Genomic DNA, 13642 nt, shown 5'->3' on the forward strand with positions numbered 1-13642 from the left:
ACACCTTAACCCTTTAGGCGGCAGAGGGTTTTTTTTTCCAAACGTTCGATTTTGACATCTTCATTTCAAAAGGCTATATCTTAAAAGTGATAAGAGATAGAGACTTTCTGTAAATTAGAGAAATATTAAGGATGACCCAAAGTTTATGTAGGGATTAAATGTTTATATCTAATTTGCATATTATGACGTCATATGGTGGCAGCCATCTTGGATTATAGAATTTTCATGAAAAGTCGCATGTTTGAATGATAAAATGCACCACTTCTTTCCCCCCAAAATGTCCCTCACCTTCTGTATTCTGCTATATTGCACAATACTGAATGCTCAGGTAAATACTAAATAGTAAACAAACTATGTAAATCATTACTAATAAATGGCAGAAACAAACCAAATGCATGTAGCGGTAGGTTTCTTTTTTTGCTGTAGAGATTTTCCATTTACTACATACAGTAGGCACTCTGATTCCATGTATGGGGCACATATATATTATTCAGATGACACACAAACACAAGTAGACAAGACCTGTTTAGTTCAAAAGCTCACTTGCCACGGCAAGGCACAGATCAGGAGTGAGATGACGAGACAAGACAAGAGACAATGTTAGTATTTGTTTTTTTTTTTGTTGTTTTTGTTGATGTTTTTTTGTTGTTTTTTTCTTAGCTGACAAAGACACACACATCACAAGGACATGAACACACAACACACAAAAAAGAACACATATATGTCCTAAATGGTCAGGGAAATAGATAATCAACAGTGTAAATCATTACTAATAAATGGCTGACAATTTTTTTTTTTTTATGTAGCAGGCCTTTTGCTGTAGAGATAATGACTATCCATATCCATATCCTATCCATACAGGGCCGGCATTCCCATCATCTTGTGATAGACTATGCATGGCCTAATGGCTCTCCTGCCCCGTGTCACCACCTCTGCTCCTGTTGCGAGCAGCATGGCCAGATCTGCCTCAAGGCCGCTGGGCCGAGTGGAGAGAATTTGCGAGCAGCTCGGACTAGGCCTACTGTCATTCTCATTGCGACTCCCCACACTGCCTCTACGTTCCCCTAACTGTCCTATGAGCACTTCGACCTCGCCTAACATACCCAGTGGCATTAGACAAAGGCCCCACCGCGTTACTGTCGCCCGCTGACATGGAGAGGCACACGCTCAGAAGACAGAAGCTAGCGCTATGGACATTAGGCTACCTCCAGCCTCGTTAAGCCACACTACTAACACCCTGCTAACTTCCCGATGAACACTCCGAACCCGTGAAACATTATTCCCACCAGTGACATTGGGCAAACGATTCCACGTTTGTGCTTGGTGTAAGCTAAACTATGGAGTAAACTCTCACTTTGTCCAGCTGCATCACTGCAAGGCAGGGACGCATCTGAAGCCTCACTAAACTAATCACCGTCATTTTCTGAAGGCAGATATTCCCCTTCAGAATCAGGGTCCGCGAATAGAAGACCCAACACTTCATTTCAGGTAAACTTTTTTGATGCCATTAGACGATAATCTAATACAAATACTCGCTGACGTTGACAATATCGCTCTGACAAAGTGGCTCACACGCACATTAGCTCCGATATTTCATGCACTGATTCAATGCGCTGTAGCTAGAAGGTTTTGTTTAAAGCATGCCCCTTTTTCGACTCGGGGATGACGTATGACGTCTGCCATCTAGTGGAGTGGAGATCGAACGAAATATGACACCCTATTTGACAAAATCAGCCGTTTTATTCAGTACCGCATCTTGTCGACTAAAGTCGACCGTGGCGCCTGATGAAATAACCTTGTAACGAAAATACACATTGCTTGAGTTGTATTCTGAAGTAACTAATATCGAGCTGGAGCAGTTCATTTCATAGACCACATATATTTCCTGTGTAGCCTACCAACTGCAATTATAATTGCAGTATTATATATTATCATAGTCACAGGCAGCGCTTCTGATATGTTTTTCTCAATAATTCTTACAAGAAGTGAAAAACTTTTTGCGAGTTCTGACTTACCTTCAAACAAGACATTGATAGCAATTCCTTTCGTTTTCCCCTCACAGTGGTAAAGACCCAGGTCATGCTCAGTGAAGTTCTGAATACTAAGATCAACTGATTTTGTTGAGATGTTCCATTTCAGACCGAAGCGAGGGAAAGGATTTTCAAAGTTGCCAAACAAAACAAGCTCTGGTTGATTAACATGGGTGCACTTCCTATGCCATTCTATTTCAAGCTTGCTGCTTACACTGAAGTCACAGTATAGGATGATGTCATCTCCTGGTCTAACTTTCAGCTCTACTTCTGCCACAGAGATCTTCTCGAGACATATAAATTTCACACCTAGAAAAAAGTTATATAATAATCATTTTTTGCTGTATTTAAAAATAGGCAGAATTTCATAGAACAATGATGGATAGCTTACATATGAGTGAGATCACAACTGTGAGAAGCATGCTGTCCATCTCTGTGACTGAAGATATTCATTGTTACAGGAGTCTTTGGTGCAGATTTCTGTTGGGAGGAGTAAACTTAGAGGACAGGTGCAGTGATTGGTTCACACAAATGAAAAATGTTGGTCTCAATTTTTTAACTTGTGCGCATGAAAAAGGAATCTGGATATTTCAAATTTCTAATGCAGCTTTCAGAAAAGTAAAAATGAATAACAACAACCTCATAGGCAAATATTCAGTAACTGAAACTGTTTAAGTAGGCTAATTTTACATTTAAATCTGTGTAACCATTTAGTGTACATAGTGTTAAATCAGTTACCTTCTCAGTTATGTGAAGTTTTTAGAACCTAAATCATGAAGGAAATCATTGAGTTAATCAGGCTATTTCTATGCCTCCTTACCTCAATACACCCCAACCTATTAGGTTGTAGCTCCTGTCACCAATCTTGGTCCAATCAGAAACTGAGGAAATCTGTTAAATGAACCCAGCAAAAATTTATCCCATTACAACAAGTATTAAACCAACATTAATTAATTTCTCACAATATAGAACACGGTCATTCCACGTCAATTCAACCAGGGCCCACGCACTTAGATCTCAAAAAAATTAACAGGTGTACCTATGTTACCCAGGAGACACACTGTAAAATTACTTGTATGTAAGATCAATACTTTCCAAGATACAGGCAGTTTCACGGGGGTAGGGGGGTGCCTCTTTTTTTGTCAAAGTTCACAAGCCCATAGCACAAGAACTAAACCATGTAGGAGGCTCAAATTTTGCATGCTGGTACATAAATAGGAATAGTATGTAGCAAAATTGTCACGTTTGGTCTGAATGATCCTGCATGGTCATAACTTTCCCTCAAAGTCGATCAAAATTGTATTGGAGTTCTTGGCTGGGCTCTGTTTAGACCTTCAGAAGACATTATAACTGAGAAGTAGCCTACCTGGCTGTTTCAGACGTGTCTTCATTTCCATATTCCTCGCTTTAACACCAATCACTATGAGCTGAGAGTAAAGGTCCCGAAGATTGCGAATGACGTAGGTGTGTTTGGCCCCACAAACAACTGCCCTGAGTGTGGTTACAGACAGGAAGAAGAAGAAATGCGATGTTTAGAATGTTGCCACACAAATGAGTATGCTTCCTCTGATGCAGTGCCGTTTACACTGATAAGTTAAATCCATCACAACTTGATGGTGAACATGACAGTAGGGCTAAGAAGATTATCTTGGGAAATGAAAAGCACATTTTTGAGGTCAGATACACAAAACAATTAAACCCAGTCCGAGGACAGTTCACCTTCAAAGAAAACGTTTCTTCAGTCCCCAACAAAAGCAGCCCTAAATTCCGAGTTTATACAACAGTTAGGTGCAGAGCCATATAAAGGTACCTTTATATGGCTCTGATTAGGTCCAGTTGAACTATTTATTAATTTCTGATTGGATGAGAGGCATTCCATGAGTCATCGCGAGAGGCCGTATCTCAGGACATCCCCACTCGGATATTTACAGTTAGTAATCACTCTGCATATTGCATAAATTAACCTACAGTCGGATTACAACTGTGGCAGTGTGGTGATACTGCTGAATTATGCTCAGTAATGTTCTGAATTCTGAGTTTTTAGAGGTGTTCCACAGGGTGAAGCGAAAGGTTTTTATGTACCAAACATAACAAGCTCTGGCTGATTAACAAGGGTGCACTTTCTATAGCCATTACATTGCCTGAGCTTGTTGTCAGGTTTGTTTTCACAGTAAAGGGTGATGCTGTCTCTCAACTTCCTAACTATTATGCCTAAAGGCCTAACTATTCTGACCGTTATACATCAAGTCAGGACATAAACCACATTGCAAGACCCGGAGACTTAACATTTAAAGAGACGTGTATAATAGTATTTACTTAAATAGTTAACAACTTAAAAAAGGACATACAGAAAGGAGGTCATCCACAGTGGTGAAAATAGGATTCAAACCATAACCAGCGTTATGGTTTGAATCCTATTGTTATACCTTTATGTTTGATGAATATAGAGAGGAGTGCCTCGTCATTGATCATATTTGCATTTGTGCATAAAAATACAAATATTAAACTGATTATTTTAGCCTAGCCTAAAGAGGGAATGACACCAACTACCAATAATATAACAGAAGAAGCGGTAATGACGTAAGAGTACTTCCTTTTTGATTCAGCATTAGTTGTTGTTCTTAAAATGGCGCCGTTAGACTTGGATAAATATGTCGAGATTGCGAGACAGTGCAAATATCTCCCAGAGAACGATTTAAAGGTAAGCTATACAATGATTGGTTAAGTTATAAAATATATTGTTGTAGTTCTTAGGATCAGTACATTTGCAGTCAGAATATTTATCGGCCCGACTGGCAGTTCTGTTTCCTGCCAAGCAAATGTTAGCGTTAGTTGCCGTTAACTAACGTTAGCTAAGACATGTTAACGTTAGCTAGCTTTTCGCAAACGTAGCCAGACAGCTTGCAAAAACACTTAACTGGAATAAATGCTTAATAATCTAAATGACATTAAAGTTAAATGGCTTATATGACTGAAGTTATCAAGAAGTACAACTTTTGAAATCAGGGTAAGTGATGAACGGCTAGCTCGGCTAACTGACTGCTAACGATGTCAACCCTAACGTTGCATTTAACGTTACCTGGCTAAGCTATGCTAGACATGACTTGAATGTCGCCCTTCTTCACAGGCAGCTAACGAAACCTTATTTGTATCATAAACGTTTAGTTACAGCATTACTTACCTTCCAGTTATTGAATATCATGACAATAGTTAAATTCGAGTAAGTGCTAGAATATTGAGCCTGGCGCCGTCATTTGTAACTTTAGCTGAGTTAAGTTGTATAAATTGGTGTGAGTTAACTTAACGTTAACTTATCTTTATTGCACAGGCCATTGGGGCACTATCCAAATAGTCATACTTGACAACCTGCATGTTGTAACGTTAGGCCTAGCTTCTAACCTAACAAATGTGTAAGAATAGCTCGACAACGCTAGTTACTTAACTGTCACTTGTAGTATAAGTTGTAAAATAGGCCATGGTTAGTAATTTGCTGATGGTGGCAGGTCGTTCCTGGTAGTCAAGCATTTGACTGCTTGCAAGACAAGTGATTGGAAAGCGAAAGTAGACTTGTGAATCTTATTCAGGTTGTCTAACGTAAACGCCTGGGCAATGGGCATAGGCTACTAACACACCTATGTACTTAAAAACTAGACCGTGCCATATAACGATGTTTATGTGTATTTTTGTAGAGCATAGGTGACTAGCTAAATTTCAGTTCTCCTTTTAGCTGTGCTGTGGTAATAAATACTAATATGATATACAAGTTGTATTCAAACTGAATGGCCATAGTAGTCCAAAAGTGATTATGATTATTGTTTTTTTTTTTCTGTGTTGTTGCAGAGGTTGTGTGATTATGTATGTGACCTGTTACTAGAAGAATCAAATGTACAGCCTGTATCCACCCCAGTTACCGTATGCGGAGACATCCATGGACAGGTGCGTCTTGAAATACAATGAGCTTAATCAACTACATGTATGTTTTCAGTTGTTTAAGTAGACTCTTAACTGTATTGTGTTTGTTTTCAGTTTTATGACTTATGTGAACTCTTCAGAACTGGAGGTCAGGTTCCAGACACAAACTATATATTTATGGTAAGTAATGGTGAATAATTGTTTGAGTTTTTCCTCCATATCCATGATTCATAAATATGCTAAATATGGGATATCCCTGTTAAAAGTCAGCAGGGTTCCCATGGGTCCTTAAAATCCTTGAAACTTTGTGAATTTGAGAAATGGGCTATAATGTGTTAGGAAAAAGACCACATAGTCTACCATCACTGCAACCGCAGAAGTAAGAAATATTGAGAAGTGTTTTCACGTTTATGCCTCTTGCTCTTTTCCGTTGTTGTCTGAACTTTTGTAATAGGCTTATAGTTTTTATTATGAAACATTCTCTGTGTTGTAGTTAGGGGTGTAATGGTACACAAAAATCACGGGTGGGAGTGTACCTCGGTACCGAAATCACAGTTCGGTTAATTTAGTACAGTAAGCATGTAGGTATTGCTAACCTAAAATTCACTGACAATGTTTTTGATGCAGAATGGGAATAGTATTTTTAAAGACTGCATTTGGTACATTCGGTACACATCTGTATTGAACCTAATGTTCTGTACCTAAACGGTTTGGTATGAATACGCATACCATACACCGCTAGTTGTAACAGTCATTCAGTCCTTGATGTTGAATACATTGGGCCTGGGAAGTACCTGAAGTAGATATTTAAGAAGGTATGGCAACCCTTAGGGAGATATCGGCCATATTTCTATCACAAATAAACCATCCATGAACACAAACTTGCCTTTACACAACAAACCATGGGCTACTTTGTCTGTGGCTTCATAGAAGAATATGATAGCTCTAAAATGCAGAGCTCAGACAGCTCATTCTCTTCTAGTCATTAATTGCTCTGTTTTCATGTGCCTTCTGCATTCAGGCTCAAGCAACCATAAATCCCATAAGTCTTTTGACATCAGTGGTGTTGCAGAAATGGTTAATGTTGACCATTGAAACATTAACCGGCTTCAAAGATGGATTCAGAGCTGCAGTGGTACAAAGTGTGTTTTCTTGGTACAATACCATATTTTCAAGTGAACTGTAAATTCACTACTTGGATAGTATTCCTTTCTATAAAAGATTTGCGAATTTGTGGATAATACAACTTGTGTTGTGTGTCTAGATGCCTGGAAATTCACACCTTAAAACATCTCTAAATAGCACAGATGTAAACAGGGGACCTTGATGTTTGATATGTGTTAATGCAAACTTTTTTTAAGATTTCTAGGACAAGGGCAAAGTTGAAGATAAGATTTAACATTGTTGTGATTCAGTGCAAAGATAGGCCAGTGTGTGTAACAGTGGTGAGAAATGTTTTTCACCATGCTGTGCCAATGACACAGCTGTCCAGATGAGATTAAAATTACAAGATCATTTTTGAATTGATCATAATTAGCACAGTCTGTACCAGAATGTTCTTTGGTTTGGGAAGGAGGGTACTGCCAGTTCTCTCAGGACTAAAATACCAGAATACAACCTGTACATACTATTTATCTTTTTATTTCATGCATTTACCTTACACTTGTATCCAAAGCGACCCAGTCTCCCTGGAGCAACGCAGAGTTAAGTGCCTTGCTCAAGGGCAAAGCGGTGGCTGCCGAGAATCAAACCCACGGCTTTTATGACGACCATTTCTATGAAAGTCTGTTATGTTGAGTGCAAGGCCTAAGACTCCTCTCTCTCCCCCCCGCAGGGAGACTTTGTGGACAGAGGCTACTACAGCTTAGAGACATTCACGTATCTGCTAGCATTAAAAGCCAAGTGGCCAGACCGCATCACACTGCTGCGTGGCAACCATGAGAGCAGGCAGATTACACAGGTGTATGGATTCTATGGTAAGTTCTGCAGTGCAGGCTCCACAGTCTCAGCATGGCTGCTAACATCATTCTGTGGTAGCTCGCATGGATTATGTACCGCATCATTTGAGATTTGATAGACTGATGGTTGTTAAATTTGTATATATTGAAGTATTTATTAACTGATATGATTGATGGTTATTAAGTTGTAGGCTATACATTAGTATTACACAAGTATAACTTTTGAAGGTTATTAAAAGACTTTGTTTTATCTCTGTTTTGACATGCTGATGAGTGCCAAACTGCAAGTATGGTAAAAACAGTCCAAATGCCTGGTCCCAGGTTTTGACATACTGCAGTACCTCTGCATTTTTTGACACCTGGTCCCAGGTTTTGACTGTGGCAGCTGTAAGTACCTCTGCATTCCCTTTAAGCATGAACAACAGTCCTTAAACCTGGTCCCAGGTTTTGACATGCTGACTGTGGCAGCTTTAAGTACCTCTGCATTCCTTTAAGCATGAACAACAGTCCTTAAACCTGGTCCCAGGTTTTGACATGCTGACTGTGGCAGCTGTAAGTACCTCTGCATTCCCTTTAAGCATGAACAGTCCTTAAACCTGGTCCCAGGTTTTGACATGCTGACTGTGGCAGCTGTAAGTACCTCTGCATTCCCTTTAAGCATGAACAACAGTCCTTAAACCTGGTCCCAGGTTTTTGACATGCTGACTGTGGCAGCTGTAAGTACCTCTGCATTCCCTTTAAGCATGAACAACAGTCCTTAAACCTGGTCCCAGGTTTTTTTTTATATTTTTTTTAAATTTCACTTAAAATCTGGTCAAACTTGAATGTGGTAATGAGGCTGGAAAAGTGGAAATCTGACCATAGCCAAAATAATAATAATTATTATTATTATTATTATTATTATTAGTTCTTAACACCAGTGTAAATAATTGCATAGCTATTCTGTTCAAGAGCTGAGGCACTGAGATGTCCTGCGCTTCATCCAAATTTCTCACTGCAGTTGATAGATGAGCAGATCCTCTGTGTGCATGGAGGCCTCTCCCCAGACATCAAGACCCTCGATCAGATACGCACCATAGAGCGCAACCAGGAGATTCCCCACAAGGGGGCGTTCTGTGACCTGGTGTGGTCTGACCCCGAGGATGTGGACACCTGGGCCATCAGCCCCAGAGGAGCTGGCTGGCTGTTTGGAGCCAAAGTCACCAATGAGGTAAGGCCCACTGGTTACTATTTGTAATTTACAAGGCCTACCTACTAATCTACAAAATAAAAACAGAATGTTTCCACAGTCGGTAGAGCAGCACAATGCAACATAAAGTTGAGATTTTGTAAGGCAACTAGTTTTGGTATCACCTTCAAAGTCATCTGGAAGCTACATGTTATGTGAAGAACAGTTACACATGTAAATCTGTCTTGCCAACCAGTTAGGCCATGCCATGTAGTTTGTTGACATGAAAGAAAAGCTTGACAGGATGTGTCACAGGATGGCATTGTCAACTATATCACCAAAAGACACCAGCATGCTAGTGAGCTTTTATCCATTCCATTGAGACTATTGGTGGTGTATCCAAAATATGCATGGCTTTTAGGTCATTAAAACCCAAACTCATTACTGCTTCATTAAATAGGGTTGTCATAGCGATGTTGTAATAGCACTGAGTACTTTTTAAAGTAGTGTTTATGATGCAACACTATCCATGTTGTTTGCATTGTGGCATGTATGCACATTGAGACACGTCCACATTTCTTTGTACTTTGTATGGTAACTTTCATCACAACCCAACCTAGACATAGTTCTCAAAATGTGTGCTCTAAGCTTTGCTTTTCATCCCCCCTCAAGTTTGTTCACATCAACAACCTGAAGCTGATCTGCCGGGCCCATCAGCTGGTCCACGAGGGCTACAAGTTCATGTTTGACGAGAAGCTGGTGACGGTGTGGTCCGCCCCCAACTATTGCTACCGCTGTGGCAACATTGCCTCCATCATGGTCTTCAAGGACGTCAACACGAGAGAACCCAAGCTGTTCCGTGCTGTGCCCGACTCTGAGAGGGTCATACCACCTAGAACAACGACTCCCTACTTCCTCTGAGTACAAGAGCCACGGTTACCCCACAACCCCCCCGTGTCAATCCCTCCTACACACACACACCAGTTCTTCTTTTGCTTTTCTTTTCCCCTCCTTTTTTCTATCAAATGTTTTTTTAAGTGTTCACCATTCTCTTAATTGAGCTTTATTTTATCGCCATTTATCTTCCTCACTATTACATGTGTGGTGGAAGGTATGGATTCAGTGACTTTTCCTATAGATAGAGATCGCATATTACATGCCCATATAGGCATCATATGAAATGCCTCTTATTCTGTAAGATGAAGTCGAGTTGAGATGAGTATCTGCCCTTCCACATAGGAGAGGTTAGGTGCTCCACAAGCCAAGACTTCAGTGAATACCTAAAGTCAACCACATTTCATGGTGTGATTTAAAACAAATGACATAAATAATGATTTGTAAGTGGAGAACTGGACATCGATGTGGTCAAATCCTTACTTGGCCTTTAGGCGGTTTTTCTTTTCTTTTTTATTTAATGTCTTACTACATTGACATGTCTGGGCGAGAGGTTGCACCAGAGTACTGTACTGGACTGCAGAATGATGAGGCACTTGGAACACTCAAGCCAGGCTTGGTTGTGTCAACAACACATGTCCGTAACAGGAATTCCAAACTCTTTCTTTTTGGTAGTGCAGTACTATCTCCGTTTTATTTCCTCCAAAATCAGACACTCTGTGTCGGTGGACTCTCCTGTTGCTGTACTGAAAATGGAACAGGGTTGTCAGGTAGGAGGGCAGACAGTCTCGAGGACAGAGGGCAGTGATTATTTTGTACATTCAAATAATTGTATTGATTTTTCTTTTTTCGCAGATTTGTTGTATTTTATTATTGTAGAGACTGCAACCCACCTACCATTAAATATTGAAATAAAAACGCCTTTATTATTAACTTATTTCCGTGTTGAGAAATAATATTGATTCATTTTGGGAGTCAAGTGAGATGCATTTGTTTTAGAAATGTAGCATGGCCACCAGGTGGCGGAATCATGAAATAGTAGTCTGTAGCCATGCCCCTAACGACAGTGACCAATCGCAGGGATGTTAAAATATGATTGACACGGTAGGTAACCAATGGACTAATTTGTACGTCACTCTCCCTAAGGGAGTGAAAGAACAGCATCAAGTTCGGGTGCAAGACAGTTACTCAATGAACGAAGCCCAGCTGGAGGAGACTAACGTTATACTAGTCTTCAAATGTACCAACGACGGTTCTTGTGCACGGCTGGGGAGGGTTGACATTGCTAGTGGTAAATGACGATGCGACATTGTATTGGACGCTCTGACTTAATTGGGCTCACATTAACATAGCTAGCGGCTTGCTCCACCTGGATACGGTCTCCCGGAGGACTACGGTGAGACACAACACAGGTATCTCTAGCCAGAACATAGACTAGCTAGTTACTAGCCGCCTGGAGCGGTAACTTGACAGGTAGCGAACGTTGGTAGAGATGGTTAGCTTGTTAGCTTAGTAAATTCAGTTCATGTTAGCCAGCATTCACAATGTTGGTGACTGACAAAACTGACTCGCTGTACCCCTGTACGTTAACGTTACTGAATGTCTTTTTAATACGTGCGTTATATCCACATTTACATGACTTGCCCAACGTAATCTGTGATTCACATGATCTGATCTGTCATTCAGATACGTATTGCTAGCCAACAAAAAAGCCACAGCAAACCCCTTACAGTGTACCATACCGGTCTGGTAAATGTTAACATTTGACGAGTTAGACGCAACTCGGCATCACTGCAGATTGTGCAGAAATCAACCGCACGTCTCTCGGTGAGCGTTTTGTAGTGAAGTGTCAACATCACTCTTGGCTCCAAATGTAGTGAAGGAAGTTGACGTTGGTGAGCGTGGTCCTGCTTTGGTCTGTCGCCCATTTGTGGGGGTCTGACAGAAGCAGGCAATCGTCGCTCTTCTTGACCTGAGTGGCTAACTACTAGCTATCCTAGTGGTAAAGATGTGAATAGCCTGCTAGTTATACAGCATAATGCCCACATTCGTTTTCGTCCAACGCTTTTCCCATACATGTAGTCAGTCTAGCCCTTCAATGTCTATCTTTCAGCAGAAGTCAGCGAGTGGTCTGTAGCCTTGGCTTGTATCATTGCATCCATCCACGAAAGTGACGCGACCAAATAGACCCGAGCCACTGAAAGGCGGTAAGTAATTTTGAATTACTTGCACCCAGTCACATCTATCAGGAGGTAACGTTACATGAATGTTGCATGCCATCGGGTGTCGTTGAAACGTTTGTTTGACCGGTAATGTAACAATAATGATCTGAAACGTGTCCATATAAACGTTTATTGAGATGTAGACAGGGGATGGAGCCTGCCAAAACCCCTGTGCCATTGACCATCGCATTCAATTAAACACCATTATGGATAGCCGTATGGCAGCATCCTCTGTCAATTAATGCAACATCTGTGGTTAAAAGAACATGGGGACGTTAAACAGAACATAGCCAAGAAAAAAATTACTAGGATTTGTATCCATTTAATTGAGTTGCGGTCGGGATTTGAATACAGGTGCGTCCCAGTGAGGTCTCGAAGAAACTATTACGCATCATTATTAGATGTGTAATTTTTTCAGTGATCGGAACAGGACAGCAGCACGGTACCCCACCCAAAATAATCCCGGCAGTTGTACTATTATTCGGGACTAGGTTACATCCCTTTTGCCTGAAATGGTACTATAACTGAGACGTCTCCCGGTTGACGAACCTAACGCACAAGCGATGTGTTCATTCAGCCGAGTCAAGGAGAATGTTGACCTTCCGACAGTCTTTGCATTGAAAGTCGTTTTGCAATGTTTGATTATATATAAAAGCAGGATGAAGACTTTATGTTGATCATGGAATCTCTACGATTTGCTGTTGTGTTGCTGTGTACATCATAATATTAAAACGATTTTTATCGTGTATTCAGAAGCAATACACTGATTCTGATTCAAACAGTCCTAATAGTGGGATATATAGCTGTAGAAATGCTTGCTCCTTTTAGAACCCCTTTGCCTCTCTGTGTGTGCATGCGTGTGTGTCCCTATAGTGTGTGTGTGTGTGTGTGTGTGTGTGGTTATCCCTGAATGGGTTAGATAATCACACCACCAGGTTGTAGTCAGCCACTCTCAAGCTTGCTCAGAATGACGTCACCTTCCCTTATAAGGGGAGAAGTTGATGGAACAATAGTGAGTGGATGTTACAGAAAGGTGCATTATTTGTTTTTTGGTATGTGTTGTATCACAGTCAATGCCCGTCAATCCAAACATGACAGTGTTGCCTCCCGAGACAGCACTCCCACTTGTTTCAGTCAGCATCACTCTCGGCAGTGACCTTGGCCGTGTAGCCTCCGCGCGTCCGTTTCTGTCCTTTGTGGGTTCTTGTCCGTGGGCAGCCTGCATTCTCTCTCTCTCTCTCTCTCTCTCTCTCTCTCCCCTCTCTCTCTCTCTCTCTCCCCCTCTCTCTCTCTCTCTCTCTCCCTCTCTCTCTCTCTCTCTCTCTCTCTCTCTCTCTCCCCTCTCTCTCTCTCTCCCTCTCTCTGTGTCATCTCACATGTGCCGGGGCGTGAGCCCGTAGGTGGAGTTGCAAGTGGCCGGATGGCAGACCAGCTTATGCAAACTCAAGGCTGTGCGTT

General features: G+C 41.1%; 2 protein-coding genes across 2 annotated transcripts in view; both read left to right on the plus strand.

Moving 5' to 3' along the window:
* Window positions 1-4616: 4616 nt before the first annotated feature.
* On the plus strand, window positions 4617-10899 carry ppp6c (protein phosphatase 6, catalytic subunit). The gene is made up of 7 exons (XM_048259846.1): window positions 4617-4731; window positions 5871-5966; window positions 6057-6122; window positions 7777-7972; window positions 8427-8452; window positions 8901-9110; window positions 9741-10899. Exons 1-7 carry the CDS (start codon window positions 4657-4659, stop codon window positions 9987-9989), a joined length of 918 nt encoding a protein of 305 aa, XP_048115803.1. The 5' UTR covers window positions 4617-4656; the 3' UTR covers window positions 9990-10899.
* A 72-nt stretch (window positions 10900-10971) lies between these two features.
* scai (suppressor of cancer cell invasion) overlaps window positions 10972-13642 on the plus strand; it is a 33007-nt gene continuing 30336 nt past the window's right edge. Inside the window, exons 1-2 of the mRNA XM_048259844.1 lie at window positions 10972-11374; window positions 12076-12169. The gene's annotated coding sequence lies outside the window, so the exon portion shown is untranslated. The remainder of the gene's footprint in view (window positions 11375-12075; window positions 12170-13642) is intronic.

Source organism: Alosa alosa, chromosome 12 (assembly GCF_017589495.1).
Source record: "Alosa alosa isolate M-15738 ecotype Scorff River chromosome 12, AALO_Geno_1.1, whole genome shotgun sequence".
NCBI classification, from domain to species: domain Eukaryota; kingdom Metazoa; phylum Chordata; class Actinopteri; order Clupeiformes; family Clupeidae; genus Alosa; species Alosa alosa.

Bases quoted from the DNA above. Each gene is read 5' to 3' on its own strand.
- ppp6c (XM_048259846.1), top strand. From the start codon at position 4,657: ATGGCGCCGTTAGACTTGGATAAATATGTCGAGATTGCGAGACAGTGC. The intron at 4,732-5,870 runs GTAAGCTATACA...GTGTTGTTGCAG, and splicing joins TCCCAGAGAACGATTTAAAG to AGGTTGTGTGATTATGTATG. The intron at 7,973-8,426 runs GTGGTAGCTCGC...ACCTGGTCCCAG, and splicing joins ATGGCTGCTAACATCATTCT to GTTTTGACATGCTGACTGTG.